Genomic DNA, 18548 nt, shown 5'->3' with positions numbered 1-18548 from the left:
ACTTTTCTGTTTACTAACACTACTGACATTCAGTAAATTTCAAAGTAGAGCTCTACATTTTTTGCGGCGCAGGAATAAATTTCTGAACAAAATGCGGTAGCGGTCGGTGACTTTTTTTATAATTTGAACGGGAGCAGGTGGTCTAACAATACTGTTTCCGACAGAGAGTGGTGCTGTGTGTCACTTGTTATAGGCTGTCTGGACTTTGTAGCATCCAGCTGAGTGTTTTTTAGGGAGGCATATTCATTTGTTATACATTTTACATTCTTCCTTAGCCCAATATGTACCTTCTATGTGTATTGAAATAATGCTGATTTAATATATGAAATCGGTATTTGGCAAATATATTGAGTGGATATGTTTGTAAATCTGACTTTGAAAGAGTCAGTGCCTCACCAGCCATTAACCTCATCGCACGTCCCGCAGCACTCCGGTGTCATCACAAATTGGCAAACAAAACTGACATTTAGCCTACAATCCTTGCACAACCTACAGTTTTATCTGTTATCTCTCTCTTTTGGTAGTACCTAATTTTAACATGAGATTTTGGAAACCAGTTTTAAATTTAGGGGGTCAAGTAGAAAATGGGGCGGAGCGGGCAGCTGGTAAACAAAGGCTAAATATACAGCAGAAGTTGTCAGGTATGGAATAAAACCTGGCGGGACTTTACAATATTTACAAATTTACATTAACAAGACACAAAACACATTTACCAGTCTCGAAACAAGTTTACAATCACGTACTCTTTACGGAAAGGGAATGTACCACACACCAGAGGTGAGGCAGGGAAAAGTGCGGTAAATTCGTGTTGCATAGTACATGGTGTAAATAAAGTTTATGGTGACCTAACATGGACTGCGGTTGAGGGATGTTTTGCCCATTTTGTGGCAAACACTTGAGCAGCTTAACACAGTTTTGCTTTTCATGTGGTTGGTATTCAGAGTTTCTAAAGGATGCGGAAACGCCAGACATGCTGCATCAATTTGTTCAATATTTTAATAATAAGGGCCACTCGTACTCTGAAATCATAAACACGATGTCAAGTCTACACATTGTAAACATCTGCTTGAGGACACTTAACAGTAAACTGAATAAAGCCGATGTGACCATGTTAACTGGTGACCCTCTCCAGACGTAAACTATTCATGTTTACAGATTGGCAGATTTGTCAATTTTCACAGCAACAAAACATGCCCATACCGAATGAAGATTCTTATTATTGGTGTCAGTGTCATTTTAAACATTATTAATTTTAATATTTTTGTGGCAGAACTGTATATAACCAAAATTTATTTAAATAAACAATTATGATTTACATTTGAACAATGGGATTTGAACCCAAGTCAAAAATTTCAGCAAGAGTATCAATAGACCTATCTAACTGAGCTTTTCAGGACTAGACCTTGAGGTCAGTTTTGATATCTTTATCAGTCAACATATGTTGTCCTTGTGTGGTTGTGGACTCGTTTTAACTTGTTTGCATGTACTTGTGTTTACACGTTTCTACGTCCTCCTAGGCTGATATTTTCTCAGAATAGCTCTAAATGACAATACAATGTTTTATTGCAGTTCATCAAACCATTATTTTTATAGTTATACACTCATGTTACCCTGTGCCTTTGGACTCTTTAGAGATTTTAATCTGTGTCTACAAAGTCACGCACAAGTGCATTCCACGTCACTTCCAGTGTGTGGTCATTATAACTTTGTTTCGCGACTGGTAAAAGTGTTTTGCATCTTGTTAATTTGTTTTCTAAAATGTAAATATGTTTAGTCCTTGTTAAAATCGTTTTTTCTATAAAATTGTGTCTTATGATAGGTAAAAATGTTTTTAAAAATGTAAATGATCTCGAGCTTTGGAAAAGTGTTTCACCCTTTGTAGTGTTGTTTTGCACTTCCCGGCCACCAACTACTACTACTACCACTACTAAATTACCACTATTATTACCACTAAAACTACCAATACTAATAAGAGCAAAAAGTTTTTTATTTATTTATTTTTTTTTAATAAAATAAATAGTAATTGAGATAATTATTATGCCAATGAAAATAATGTTGGCCCTTGGGTTTCCCCAGAAAACAATATTTTATCAACCTGGCCCTCTATATATACAGTAGTTGCTAAGAAAATGGACAGGAAATGCTTTATATTTCATGAAAACATAATTATGTCTTATTAAATTCATTGATCTTTTTTATTTAACTTTGTGAACACAATAAAAAAATAAAAGACGGTGGAGACTTCGATGATATTTACCAAAAAAACTAATTTCACTGTGTCAAATTCCACAGTTAGATTTGTGCAGATCTATTACTGTAAACTTCCATTCCATTTTGTTTATGTGCAATATATTCATTAAAGATATATTGTGCACTTGTTATCAATTTGAAGTCATAACTGAAATTGTAACAAAACCTCAGTCAGTCAATCTTTTTCATGGTAGAACTTTGTAAGGCTTGAACCATTATTGGTTGTTAAAAAATATGACATTAATAAAACATTACTTCTACTGCTGTTGATAAGCTGTCGGATCCTGAATATTAAACATGTCTGCGTTTGCTCAAACTGATGGAAGTATATGAACACCGGCCAATGGAACTGTCTTTTTTTTACCACAAAGAACATCAAAGAAAATTATTTACATGTTGCTTGTCATTGCTCAGTGGCATTTGAGACCCTCTCCTGTTCTCCTTCTCTGCATGTTGGGGAGAAACACACACACGCACACAGACTCATCCAAGTGACTGTGAATCAGGTGCTGTACACACTGAGTTTATGGTTCATCAGATTTGCTTTGTATTCATTGATATAAACTGGAATACTGCACTCACTGTGGTTTCAAAGATGCGTCTTATATCGAACACTTCCCTACTATATAGTATGTGAAAAACAGTATGTGAGCCGAGTAGTAATTCATAGTAAAGCCAAGCTACACATTCAAAAAAAGGTTAAACTATATTACATGAGATTTGTTGGTTGGACCCGGAATGTGCAATGAATCTAACATGGTGTACTGTTTTAATTTGATGTTTGTGAACCAACAGGAAATGCTTGGTCTTGTTGGTTGGTTGTTTGCGGTCCATCTTTAAACAAATGTTTATATTATTATTCAAGGTCTTGTAACCCATCAACACTTAAGGTCTGCTGGAATGCCAAGTGGAAAATAAAAATGTGTGCCCAGAAATCGAAAAGAGAAATTCATTTATTTTCTTTTCAGCTTAGTCCCTTTATTATTCTAGGGTTGCCAAAGCGGAATGAACCGCCAGCCACCATTTCAACTGCAACCCATAACTGGGAAACCCCCATACACTCTCATTCACACACATACTCTATGGACAATTTAGCTTACCCAATTCACCTATAGCGCATGTCTTTGGACTTGTGGGGGAAACCGGAGCACCCGCAGGAAAAACCCACGTGAACATGGGGAGAACATGCAAACTCCACACAGAAATGCCAGCTGACCCAGCCGAGGCTCAAACCAGTGACCTTCTTGCTGTGAGGTGATTGCGCTACCCACTGCGCCACCGTGGATTCATCTATAGAGAGTAAAATTCTCACTTACTGGGTTTTCAATGTTCTTTTATGTAATTAGCAGTGTCGTGTTTTTTAGTTATTTTTTATTGTTATCAAAGCATACAGGCTGAAAAAAAAAACAATATAATGAAATATATCAACTACCCCTCTCCCCTTCGGTCTCTTAAAACTGGGGTATACCATCAATTGAAGTTAACAGAAAAACAAAAATCAAAAAAGTGTCAAGTGTCAATTATACAAAATAAGGCAATCATTCTGGATCCTGATCATTGTTTTGTGCAATAAACAGGGATTGTTGGTATTTATAACACTACTAATACTTAAACGGTAAGACGTTTTAGAATGACCAAAATAACATTCAGATGTGCTTAGCCTGCTGGTTAGTCCATTCACACACATATTTATCCTCACATGACCTTTTTTTAATGTGCATACAGGAATTTGTTTAGTATTGTAGTTTCTATGTCCATCTTTTCTTATCAAATAAAAAGTTTATCCTAATCAGTTCTGCACATTTTCAAAATGTATGCGTATCATGGCGTTTCCATCAGATTTTTATGCGCATATCCAAAATAAGCATGACAATAGGTGTATGGAAATGTAGCTAATGATTAATTCAAGTGGTGATTGCGCTTCCTACAGCGTTAAAAGTTACCAATGTGAGCTTAAATACCTTTTATTGCTATACTGACAGTTGCAGCCGATACTTTACCTCAGATCTTAAATGAATAGTAAATGGTTTGAAAATGAAAGTCAGAACTGTGACAACATCTGTCAATCAGTTGCCTATGTACTTTTAATAAAGTTAAAGAGGTTTAATATGTAATGATTATAAACCTTACCATTTGATTAGGAGTGCAGTGCACTATTCTGTGCTTCTATATGGCTATGGTGTTTAAATGCTTCTGTTGCATTGCATTTGGTGTGGACAAACAAATTGCTTGTCGCTGGAATCTTGTTGCGTCACTTGTACACTGTAAAATCCAAAAGGTTAAGGTAAATTAAAGCATTTGAGAAAAAAAAAAACAATTGCAACAAACCATTTAAGTTCAAAAGCTAATCCTAATGAGTATTGTGAACCTAATCCATTTGAGTAAGCAATTTGAGCACAGTAAAACCTGATAAACGAAAATAACTCAAACCAACTAAGTTCTGTAAAACCCAATAGATTAAGGCAGCTCAAAACGGTTGAGAAAACCGATTGATACAAACCATTTGTGTTAAAAAAGTTAATATATATATATATATATATATATATATATATATATATATATATATATATATATATATATATATATATATATATATATATATATATATATATATATATATATACTGTACTGTAAACATATTCCATTTAAGTTGAAGTAATGGGATATTTAATTAACTCATTACCTTCAACACTGAGTTTATAACTCTTTTCAAATGAGTAGATTTAACTTTTAGTCAATTTTGAGTTAATGACACCCATTTCATTTAATAAAGTTGACTGTTGGTTGTTCAGTGTATTTAGGACATAGTGTTACACCCACATGGCTAATCCTGTCCATAAGTATTACATTGTTTACGCCCAGTTACTAGGTTACCAATCCTATGCTCAGCTGCTATAACAACTTGATGGAAATGCACCTGAAGGTCAATTCACACCATGTAGATGAACTCCAACAAACAAATCTGTCTGAGTTTGTTGGATCAGTGTGTTGCCACTGTCTGTGTCTGTTGCTGTTGTTCTGGGTTGTTTTCACTCAACTGAACATGTTCACTCAGTGTTTGTTGGATTATGCAACATTAGACCAGTGTGATATTATTTTTCCAGGAAATGACAACAAAGTTTTACGTAATATGACCTAGGACCAGATACTGTAGGCTTCCCTTTTTAGCCTTGCAAAGGGATTACTTTTAAAACAATAATTAATTATTGTGTGTGGCAATTGCTGGGGCAGTGGAAACATGACAGTCATTTTTCACAACATTATATGTCCAGCTGCCTACCTGTTTGATGTTTTGTTGGTGTTCATCTATGCCAAGAATTGGCCTTAATTCATCTTTTTCTCTTTGTGGCAAATTTTGAAATGATTTGTTTCATCTTAGGATGGCTAAACTGCAGTTGGAAAATAGCAACCTTGCTAAAATCTGGCACAATGCATCTTTCCTTTTCGTGGTTAATGCATTTTTGTGTATGTGCCTGTTAAATAAATATATTCAGTTAATTTCCATTCAATTCAAAGTTTATAGATACTATATAATGTCATAAGGATAGTTCACCTAGAACTGAAATTCTTTTATAATTTACTGATCCTTCATTTCCAGTTTTATTTTACTTTCGAACACAGGAGATATTTTGAAAAATGTCAGAAACCTATAACCACTGCCTTCCAAAATATACATTTGTTATTTTCAACAGAAGAATGGTTTGGAACCCTCTTGACAGAGAGTTTATGGCCCCATTTACACTAATACATTTTAGTTTTAAAGCGGCATTTTAGAATGAAAACGATCCATACAATATACTTTTATATTGGCCACTATTAAGTATTAAAACTGATATTCAGCAAAAGAGAGGTTATGTTTTGTATTTTTTTTAAGTAAAGGAAAGGAGGCAGTTACCTTTTAGGCTCTGTCTTTTTAAAAAAAAATATGCATACAGTGAATATAAATATAATATAAATAAATATGCAGCTACATGATGCCTTAACATCTTTGGTGTTTGTTCACTTGTTAATATCAAAATGAAAATAAGCAGTTCCTTATATCATGTTTTCATTTTCTTTTTAAGATTATTATTGTATTAAGTGATACAACGTAGCCAGGGTGATGTAAATGACTTCATAAAGTCCATTTGAAGATTTACCCGACGTGTCCTCGGGAGTTTGTTTTCTACATCAAATTTGTGAACTCTGAACTTACAAGGAAAAGATGCAAGACTGAAGTTTGTGCACTAGCCTAATATTGAGAAAAACCCCAAATCAAACAAAAAAGTATTAGTGTAAACAGGGCCTAAATAGTGAGAAAACTTTCATTTTGGCTGAACTGTCCCTTTAAATGGACTTTGTTTCTAGAGTGCAGAAGTAAAAATATATCTTTATCAGGAGTAAAATATATCTATAAATAAACGTATATATCAGCATATTACAAATAAAGTGCAACAAAACTATAATTGATATTAATTAGTATTCATAAACAGTTTTGTTTTTTCGTACATTTTGTTTCTTAAGGCTTTTTGCAGGGTAAGCACCAAACATTTGTAGAAATCACAAAAACAACTGTTACTAATAGTTAAAAAAGAACAAAAATTAATCAAAGGGTGTCTCGTTGACACAATGCTCATGTAACGGGGAGACTGACACGGAGGGATCCATTTTGCAGTATTTATTAAGTCACACTTAAACATCAACACCTCGCACGGCTGTGCGAACATACAACATACAACTCAACGATGATTAGCAGATAACAGAGGCAGAGTGATTACCAGGCTTGAGTCAAGGGCAGGCAGCGTGGTTCAGAGTCCGTAATACAGGCTTTAGTCAGGGGCAGGCAGCGAGAATCAGAGTCCGTGTAATCAGGCTTTAGGTCAAGGGCAGGCAGAAGACAGAGCAGAGTCGAGAAACGGGCTGAAGTGGTCAACGGGAAATCAGGCAGGATAGAACGCTCAGAAATGCTGGCCGGGGCTAAACAAGACTTCGCAGAGAACTGGAGTTTGAGTGTGGCTTATATAGGAGCGTGGGTCGTTAACTGGATTCAGTTCAGGTGTGTGCACGATCAGTCTAGGTGGATGATGTAATGCTTAGAAGTCCGGGGATGGCGGCCTCTGCTGGCCAGCGAGGGGAATGACTGGGACCGAGTCGGTGACAGCTCAATTGATACTAAAAGGCCCAAAGTATGCCAGGAATCTCTCCCACCATTACACCACCACCACCAGCCTGAACTGTCAATAAAAGGCAGGATGGATCCATGATTTTATATTGTTAACGCCAAATTCTGATCCTACCGTCCGATTGTCACTGCAGAATTCAAGACTCATCAGACCAGGCAACGTTTTTCCAATCTTCTATTTTCCAATTTTGGTGAGCCTTTGTGAATTTTAGCCTCAGTTTCCTGTTCTTAGATGATGGGAGTTGCACCCTATGTGGTATTCTGCTGCTGTAGCCCATCTGCCTCAAGGTTGGACGTGTTGTGTGTTCAGTGATGCTCTTCTGCATACCTCAATTGTAACAAGTAGTTGTTGTCACTGTTGCCTTTCTATCAGTTCGAACCAATCTGGCCATTCTCCTTTGACCTCTGGCATCAACAAAGCATTTGCACCCATAAAACTGTCGCTCACTGGATATTTTTTATTTTTTTTTGTCCATTCTCTGTAAACCCTAGAGATGGTTGTGCGTGAAATTCCCAGTAGATCAGCAGTTTCTGAAATACTCAGATCAGCCAGTCTGGCACCAAAAACCATGCCACATTCAAAGTCACTTAAATCACCTTTCTTCCCAATTCTGATGCTCGGTTTGAACTGCAACAGTTCGTCTTGACCATGTCTACATGTATAAGTTGCTGCCATGTGATTTAATAATAAATCAAAGATATATCCAAGGTTTCCTTGTATTGCTTGTGTGACCTGATGAAGATTTTGTAGGTTGAATCTTTGTCTTAATAAATTGCCTTTAGAGAGCAATAGTGGCAGTGTGCCGATTTCTGTTTTTTTTATTAATCCACGTTGCTTAATTTGATCGAGCACCTGCTTAAAGTTGTCTCAGGATGTGTGTGCCATTTTTTGTCTCCAAACAGACAATTAATCACCTACGTTGCAGTAGTTTCTCTTTAGCAAATGATCATCAGTCAAATTTTATAATTTTGACCCTAAAAGCCCTACACCCTTCAGAAAGTGTACCCCTTATTTTTAGTTTTTCATTGTGTATGCAAAGATGTACTAACCATGTCTGGCATTGCTCATTGAAATTTACCTTCACATTATTCATCAGATGCCAGGAAACTTGATCTGTTTGGTTAAAATAGATTTGCTTAAAGGGATAATTTACCTCAAAATAAAAATTTACTCACTTGGTTCTCTGTAATTTTGTCTCAGCACCTGTGAATATGTTTTAAAAGAATACAAAAACAAACAAACTGCTATTTATTAGAACTCTTAGTGGTAAGATATGAAGTTTATACCTAGAAAGTTTGGTTTAGAGTTAAATGAGGTAATTAATGCTTGGCGTCAGATGATAAGGCAAGGCAAGGCCTGTGTTCTTTTTTTACGCATTTGAAGCTTCTTATGCTGTGCTTCACCACATATTTAACTCTATAAAATGTGCTTAAAAATTCCTGTTTTGAATAGGACAACGCGATAACCTTGAAATGTAGTAAAATTTATAATTGTTGATTTCCACTTTAGCTGCATCTAAAATGGTCATCTTCTTCACTTATTTTCCAGCCTTCATAGTGAATAGCACTTTATTCAAGAAATTGATTTAAACTGTGTCAATTTACTTGCCTTCCGGCAAATAAAGTCTCATTATGCAAACCGTGTGGTGCACACACATAGTTGACAAGAAAGCATATATGCAAGTCAGTGTGGTCCAAAATGCATATTCCACCCATCTGAATTCGACACAGTTGATTTAAAGTGCTATGGGGGGAAACGGATATTACAAGTGCTTAGACAGACTCCGTATTATGAACAACACTGATAAGTAGTAGAGAAGACAACCTAAATTACATGCTTTTCAGAAAACACGTTGTCAGCGCTGCCACAAATGATCACTCTTTTGCTGTGGTAACTGTTTCATATTTAATTACTCAGTAATTAAAGAATCTATTAGACTTGATATTTTAATACAAATGTGGCTGTTGCAGGCTGTCAGGTTTTGGCTTTGTTGAGGGAAACAGTATGTGCTTGGTTCATTAAAAAAAACAACAACAAAAAAAAAACAGCTCTTCCTAAGAAGATGAATTTAATCAGCCTCTTTACTTGAACTTTAGGCCTTTAGATTTTGTCAGTTGTGAAGAAATTTTGTATTAAATAAAATATTTTGTTTCTATTTGATTTGAACAACAAGCCGACGGTAGGCGTTAGGCTTCGTTGGGCCATCAGTCATTGTGGTGACTGACAAGCGCTATGATAATGGTACTGAATGATTGTTGTACTCTTTGCACATGCACCTCAAAAGTTCGGTTTTCTTTTGCTGATCTAGAAAACAGATTACTGCCACCCGCAGGTACAAAAAGTTAAATCATCTCAAGCATCTCAATCTTTGGCTGAATCATCACCCAAAAGGGACAAGATGCAATCCAATGTGATTAGACCTCACAGTTTGTTTTTGTCAGTGCTAGTGGTTTGCCGTTGTCTTGGTGTGTTTCGGCCTCTACATTCAAAGTTAGCCTGATCAATTAATCAATCGATCAATCAGTCATTTGATCAATGAACCAATCAATCCAATTACAATCTACCAGTTGATCCACCAGTGAACCAATCAATCGACTGGCCGACTGAATGATCAAACAATTTACCAAACAATTGACTAACTGACCAATCAATCGACCAGCCGAACAATCTATTGACTGACCAAATGGTCAAACAATTGACTGATTTGGTCAAACAATAAACCAACCGACAAACCAATCAGCCAAACAATCGACAGTTGGCCAAACAATCTACCCAGTTGGCCAAACAATCTACCCAGTTGGCCAAACAATCTACCCACTGACCAATAGGCCAAACAATTGACTGTCCATGTAATAGGTTAAAAAATCGACTGACTGACCAACCAATTGGCCAAACAATCGATCAACCTACTAATTAGCCAAACAATCGACTGACCATCCCATTGGTCAAACAATCGACCAACTGACCAACCAATTTGCCAAACAATTGACCGACCAACCAATTGGCCAAACAATCAGTTGACCATTCAATTGTCCAAACAATTGACTTGACTATCCAATTGCCCAAACAATCAACCGACAATTGGCAAAGCATTTAACTTGCCTGCCAATTGGCCAAACAATCAACTAACCATCCAATTGACCGAACAGTCGACTGACCAATTGGACAAACAATTGTTTGACCATCCAATTGGCCGACTGACCGAGCAACCAATTGGCCAAACAATTGACTGACTAAAAGACCAATTGACCAAATAATCAATTGACTAACCTACCAATTGACCAAAAAATCTATCGATTGACCTGTTGACCAAACAATCGATTAACCATGCAATTGGCCAAACAATTGGCTGACCGACCAATGATATTTATTAAACCATTGTAAAAAAATTGTGATGAAATGACTTTTTGTTTTATAAATTTCATGTTTCCATTTGTCTGCAAATTATACATCCTGTTTCTTTGGAAGAATATATTTAATATTTTAGTAATTTCCTTTCTTTCTTTCTTTCATTCTTTTTTTCTTTCTTTCTTTCTTTCTTTCTTTCTTTCTTTCTTTCTTTCTTTCTTTCTTTCTTTCTTTCTTTCTTTTTCTCTTTCTTTCTTTCTTTCTTTCTTTCTTTCTTTCTTTCCTTATCCTAAAATACACTTACTGTATCTTTCCTTTTTAACCTTTAAAACTGTGTTTTGTCAGTAACTCACTCAAAATCTGAATGAACTAGAATAAAACATGTGTTAGTGGACACATGTGGAGTGTTATTGATGTTCATAACTCTGGGCTTGGCTGGTCCTTACATATTTCATATTGCTAGCATGAATCAAATATCACATGATCAGGATAAAATTAAAAAGAACACAGTCTTTCTAATTCATTTCAGCATGTGATAAATAATTTTTATAGAAAACACTTTTCTATTTTACTGCTTAATAAATCATTAAAACCATAACCTGTATAAATGCTTTAGATTAAAAATTCCATTCATTGGACCCAGAGGTTATTAATTAGTATTGCATTAAGTTATTAATTTTTTTCTAGGTGTGACATTGAAAGCTTGACTTTTGACATTACATGAATCAATTGTTTTTGAAAGCTGATATTTTCAGTTGTATTGATGCTATAATAAATTAAGGAACAACTGTAAAATTCATGCATTTTGCTTTCATATAGTTAAATAAGCACTTTAACTATTTTTTTTTTTTTTTTTTTTTTTTTTTACTTGTGATCGTAACATTCCATTGTTTCAGTTGAGACCCTTGGGAATATATTATTATTATTATTTCATTTATTTATTTTTTTATGCAGCAGCAGACAGTACAGTTGCTATGTTTTCAGCTCGGCTCTGTATGTTTACAGACATCTGCTCTTTTCCTTTGCAATATTTCCAGACAGATGGTGCGATGGTGACTTCACAGGGTGGAACTGTGGTCACAGAGTCGTGCACCTTCTGTTTTTGTGAATTTATGCATGCCTGCATGAACGTGCGAGAACCTTCTTAGTCTCACATCAATAATACATGCTATTCAGTTCATTTAACAGTGTCAGACTTAGAGTCATCCCCGGAAGACCTGGAAATAAATAAAAAAGCAAGGATGTGTACAGTATGCATAAGTCTTAGGCCACAGATAGACTTTAGAAGTTGATCATGTATAATTATCTCCCAATCTCCATTCAAATAGTGAACAGAAAAACGGATAATAAAACATTAAATGGCTTGAACTCAGTCCACATTTTAATTATATTATTGAAGAGGGAAATCAAAAGATATGTCTATGTCTAAAAAGATTGTGAAAGTGCTCTTGTTTCAAAACAAGCTCTTCAAAAGAGTTCAGGTGGCCTTAGTTTGGTGGCAGAGAGAGCTTAATGTGCTGCAAATTTAGAAAACACATGCAATTACAAAAAAAAAAAAAAACAACAACAACAACAGCAAATTAAGAAAAGATTCTCATGACAGCCCACGTGCTGCAAACACACACACACACAAAAAAAAAAAAAAAAAAAAACACTGCATTTTCACACAACACAAACAGATGAATAAAACACACTGCATTTTCTCACAGCGCAAACAATTTACAAAAAAAAAAAAAAAGCTGCATTGTTCTCACAACACTTTCACTTAGCCCGGAACACAATGGAGAGGTTTCAAGGGGACCCAAAAAATGTGACAGACCCGGTTACTTAGGTTATGGTTATTAAGGCTAATAAATACTAAAAACAAGGGAATCAGGATGTTAAAATAAGCAAACAATACAACTCACCGTTCAGACATCACCTACAGCTTTACTAAGCAAGTATCATGGCACAGTGGCATCCGTCATGTTTTTGGATCTCTTTGAAACATCTTCATTGTGTTTTGTTCTTTTCGCTAGAGTTTTGAGAAAATGCAATGCATTTTCAGAAATTGTTTGCGTTGTGTGAAAATGCAGCATTTTTTTTTGTTTTTTTTGTTTTGTAATTGCATGTGTTTTCTTAAATTGCAGCATGTTAAGCTCTCTTGACCACTCTAGCTTAGTGACAAGATGGGTCAAACCTATTTTTATTTTATTTTATTTATTTATATATTTTTTTGCAATTTGGTAAATTTAGTGAAAAAAAAAATCTATTTATTAGGGCTGCACAATATATTGTTTCAGCATGAAAATTGCAATGTGTTCAACCGCAATAGTGATGTCACAAGAAATTAAATGCTGAGTTAGGGAAAGAGTACACTGTCAAAAAAAAGAAAAAAAAAAGTGACTCAACTTAAAATTTTAAGGCAACCAGCTTCCGGAGTTTACTCAACTTCGAGTCAACTCAAGTCAAGTGTAGTGCTTGGGTTGAAAGTTGAATCAAATCAAAAAAGTTCTGCAGCAAGTTGCCTTACAATTTTTAGTTGAGTCAACTTTTTTTTACAGTCTAATATATTACAATTTTAAGCATATCTTATGCTGCATTCACACCAGATGAGATCAAGTGTCAAGCATGAGTGATTTACCTTTTAAGTCAATGCAAAGATGCGAATAGACATCTTGTGGAGCGATACGCACAAATGAGACCCAATATATATATATATATATATATATATATATATATATATATATATATATATATATATATATATATATATATATATATATATATATATATATATATATATATTTATATATATATATATATATATATATATATATATATATATATATATATATATATATATATATATATATATATATATATATATATACACGTGTTAGCCATTTAGGTAGGCAGCTAGAGTCATCAGGCAGACAGACGCCCTGCCCATGACTCGAATCAGCGTCAATTGTAAAGTGAATTTGATGCGCAAATGAAGGGGATTTGACGCGTTAATGAAGCGAGTAAACTCAAAATGTTTGTAAACACAGCATCTCTCCTTAAATATTTAATTTATTCAAATTATAAAGCAAGCTAGCAAGCAAAGTTCAGGGGTCAGTGTTGGGTAAATTTAAATCCATCTAAAATGAAATAATAATAAATAAATAAATAAGCAAGCAAACCGATAAATAAATAAATAAATAAATAAATAAATAAATAAATAAATGAATATACAATGCTGAGTTGGGATTAGCATGTCTTGCTCTTAAAAAATAAAAAAATAACAAAAAAAAATTGAAAACAATATCTAATTTTCATCAGTTTTTTTTATTTATTTAATGTTGATTAATCATTACTCTTTGTCAGTTTCAAGTTTTTTTCAGTGGAGACTTCAGTTTTATTTACTTATTTATTTTCTAGACTTTTGCTGCTGTTTGTTCAAACTACTTATTAAAAATCAGCTGAATCAACACAATTCTTTGTTTTATGTTCAATCCACTTAGATTTGTTAAAACAGTTAACTTCATCTATTTGTGTTGGGCAACATGAAGGAATTGTGCGGAACCCAGCATTTTTACACTGTATCCACACACATAAGCACCTGCAGGTCCACAACTGACCCCAGGAGGTGCTGTTGCCCCGTTTTACACACTCTACCTTCTGATCAGCTCCTCTTTACGTGTCCTTGTTTTGTGATGAGTGAAAGTGCTGTTAAGGGACTCTCACAACTGGAGAGATTAACACTGCCTTATTACAGCCTCCACACACACACACACGCACACACACTTTGGAAGCCTCACGAGTGCTTTCCTTCCTGAGTGGAAGGCTGTTATGTGAAAGCAAAATGAGTTTGTCCGTCGTTTGGAGGTCATTCAGGCCCAAACATAGACCGATATCCATGTTTTTTTTTTTTTTTGGTCTACCTCCAGAGTCAAATTCCATCTTGGCGGCTTCTCAGAATTTTATTTTTTTAGCTGACAGCAGACATTGATGAGTGTCTAGGTTGAACGTCGACAAACGGTAGCGTTCCTGACCGCACTAATGCAGTGGGCGGCCTGGAAACCGGACAGACATTTGCTAAACTGCAGCACTGCAAATATTCCCAGCAGCCCACTGGTCCTGTCAGACAGAGCTCGCTGTACTCTTTAAGGTTAGACCCATGTTGCCAAGGAGACGGAACAGCGCTCTCTCTGTGTGTGTGTGCGTGATATTCTTGCTCTGCTCAACCTGTGACTTGGCTGTCAGAGCTGCGGTTTTGACTCTTTCACAGCGGTTACTAAATAAATCTACAGTTGCATTGGCCTTTGCTCCGGGAAAAGGATTCTGACGTTTTAGTGAAGTCGTTTTTGACGTGGTAACTAATAATCTGTTTGTGATTTGTATTATGTTTAATAAGACCCTTTTAAAACATGCAAGTTTTACTCAACAAACAAGCCAACAAACAAACAAACAAACAAACAAACAAACAAACAAACAAACAAACAAACAAACAAATACATTGTTAAGATGCTCATAATGAATTCTAAACTCTTTATAATTATTTACAATCAATCAAAACAATTCTATATATGTATCTACAAAGACTCAATAAGCATCTTAGACCAGAGATCATTGTAACCTTTGATTTGGCCCACCATCCCATCTTAAAGGAGACTGACAGTGATGGAGAGGGCCGGGGCGAACAACTTGAACATAGAGATGGTCATTTCTAATTTGACGTAATTTGTTTGTTTTATTCCTAAGCTACAAAAAAGCAAACAGAAGTTAAATGTTTCAATTAAATGTTATGTTCAATTAAAAAAAAACGTTAATACTGTCAAGTGACAGGTAGAGGACCATGCAGAAGACTTCAGTGAGGAAATCAAGACAAAAAATAGTGTAATTCTTTTATAAGTGAAATGTACATTTATTTTAACATTAGTAAGTTTATTATTAAATGTAAAAAAAAAAAAAATATATATATATATATATATATATATATATATATATATATATATATATATATATATATATATATATATATATATATATATATATATATATATATATATATATACAATATCTCAGTTAAAAAGCAATGTTTTTATTTTATTCATTTTTAAATAATATAAAATAAAATAGGGAATTACTCATGGCAATTATATTTACCTTCGTCCCACTAGCCTCAATCAGATTTGACATAAAACATTTAAATATAAAATTATAACTATATTAATAATAATAATAATAATTATACATTGCCGAGATTTAATGTCTATTGTAGGTGGCCAAATTCATCTAGATTTTATTAAATTATATTTATAAAAAACAGTAATATGGATGAACAATATTTAAATGAATAATTATAATAAAGAAAAAACTTTTTGTTAGATTCTTACATAAATAATAATTAATTATTTTATTTTAGTTTATCTTAAAGTAGCTAAAACTTAAACCTAATATAATATGCATAAAATATAAATATACCGTGTATGCAAAAAAAAAAATATATATATATACTCATAGCACTTCACTTTTTCCATGTTTCTTTATGTTAAAACATTATTCTACAATGGATTAAATTAATTGATTTCCTTAAATTTCTACACACAATACCCCATAATGACAATGTGAAAAAAAAAAAAGATTTTTTGAAATTGTTTCAAATTTATAGAAAAAATATAAAAACCTGAACAACAGCCATTTTTAGATCACTTCACAGACAAAGTGTCTCAAAGACATTCACCAAAAATGTCCTTTCATAGCAAAGTCTGTGAATATGTACATTTGATTTTTCAGTAATATATATATATATATAAATTTGCAACAATTTAAATAAAATATTGTTTCACATTGTCATCATGGGGCATTGTGTGTAGAATTTTGATTAAATAAATGAGTTTAATCCATTTTGGAATAAGGCTGTAACATAAAACACTGTGCTATACATGAATACTTTATGGATGCACTGTAATAAAATGGTAAAAAAAATGGGATGGTATATATATATATATATATATATATATATATTTTTTTTTTTTTTTTTTTGATGGTCCATCTGAGTCTTAGTATTAAGCTGTCTGCTTAATACCTGCTGATACTGCTCCTTCAACAGACATTTAGCTGACTATAAGAAACTTAACAAGTACATGTCAACTTACACTAACCACAGCCTAACAGTCTACCTATAATCTAATGAGAATGAGAATTAGTTGGCATGTAGATACAGTATAACTTAAATTCAACAAACGGATGGATCATCAAAATAAAGTGTGACCACACACACAAACACACACACACAAACACACACACACACACACACACACACACACACACACACACACACACACACACACACACACACACACACACATATATATATATATATATATATATATATATATATATATATATATATATTGTAAAAAATAAACCTCATAGACAAACATAAATAAATGTACAGCAAACTGAGGTTATACTGTAAGTAAATAAATAAATACTGTGGCCAAATAAAAAAAAAAACAAAAACACATGAATACACTTTTGTGGCACGTAATCCATGTAAAAAAATTGATATTGCATTCCTTATCGACAAATCATATGCAGTCACAATGCATTTTACATTTGTTGGAGCATTTTCAAGTGAACAAATGTGGAAGATACAAGATCACATTTCACACAATGTTCCAAGACCACAATCCGCATGCTTGTGCGTGTTTTCTATTTTCTATAAAGTATATTTTCTGTAGTACTCTGCTATTAATTTCTGGATTGTGCGCAGAGCAATGTGTTTTTAAGATTATGTTTTTGTCACTGTGAGCCACTGTCACTGTAAATTCCTTTTTTTGCAGTTTTCAGTGAATGACAGTTCTCTCTATGTGTGTGTGTGTGTGTGTGTGTGTGTGTTTTAAGTGGTTTAAAAGCAGTTTCGATGCAAGAAAGCATCTAAAGCTTGTATAGTCCTGAGTTTGAGGATGTCTAGGGTGAATATATCTACCGTATATACTCTTGTCTCTGTTTATCATCCCTCCCTCCATTTCTTTCCCGTCTCTGTCTTTCTCTTTTATTCCCTTTCTCTGTCTGTTTCTTATTTTCTTTTGTCTTTTGGCTTTTTTGCAGAGGAAGAGGTGGAAAATTTCAATGTTTCCAGCTTGCAGGAAGAGGTGTTGCGGAACATCGAGGCTGACAGCTTCTGGTGCATGAGCAAGCTCCTGGATGGGATTCAGGTAAATTGATTCCCTATCTGCCAGCGTTCGAGCCTGATACATTCACTCTGTGTGCGTATGTGTGTGTGTGTGGTTGCGGAGCAGAGCACCGTTGGGAAAGAGACGAATGTGTCGCGGCGAGATTCCCCTGCGTGTAGGTGCCCCGTCCCGTTTCCTCTCCTTGCCTTTCCTCACTCGGCCTGTCCAGGAATAAAATCTATGATGAATATTCTCACTCTGCACCACAGGCAGGACGTAACCTCCTTATCCAAAGGGCCTGGCGGTGCTTGAATTGTCATGGGAATGCAAAGCAACCCCCCCGCCCCACATTCACTTTGTCTTGCCTGCCTTGTCTCTAATTGATTTAAGGCCATAAAACACCCATGCTGTTTACGCAGCAGAGACGGGGACACATGTTGCGGTATGAAGCCAGGCGGTTGTGGTCCTCATACCCATATTTCCACTTTGCTGAAAGATGGCAAAAGAATCCCATGCGGCCTGGTCTGTCACTTTTTTTTCATCTTTTTTTCTTTTTCCTTCGTGTTGATGAAAGACTCTGTAATTGGGGGTTTTTGGTGTTTTTTGGCCCTGTGGACTTCGAAGTTAAACTCGCTGACAACTA

General features: G+C 34.6%; 1 protein-coding gene across 3 annotated transcripts in view; it reads left to right on the top strand.

The window, feature by feature from the left end:
- Window positions 1-18548, top strand: part of tbc1d22a (TBC1 domain family, member 22a) — a 270682-nt gene that overhangs the window by 97391 nt on the left and 154743 nt on the right. For all 3 annotated transcript variants that reach the window (XM_005168538.6, XM_005168539.6, NM_214799.1), the window contains 1 exon segment: window positions 17841-17947. In XM_005168538.6, coding sequence (XP_005168595.2) covers window positions 17841-17947 — 107 coding nt within the window.

Source organism: Danio rerio, chromosome 4 (genome assembly GCF_049306965.1).
Source record: "Danio rerio strain Tuebingen ecotype United States chromosome 4, GRCz12tu, whole genome shotgun sequence".
Lineage (NCBI taxonomy): Eukaryota > Metazoa > Chordata > Actinopteri > Cypriniformes > Danionidae > Danio > Danio rerio.
Note: the sequence above shows the minus strand (reverse complement) of the source record. Positions and strands in the feature narration are given on the sequence as shown.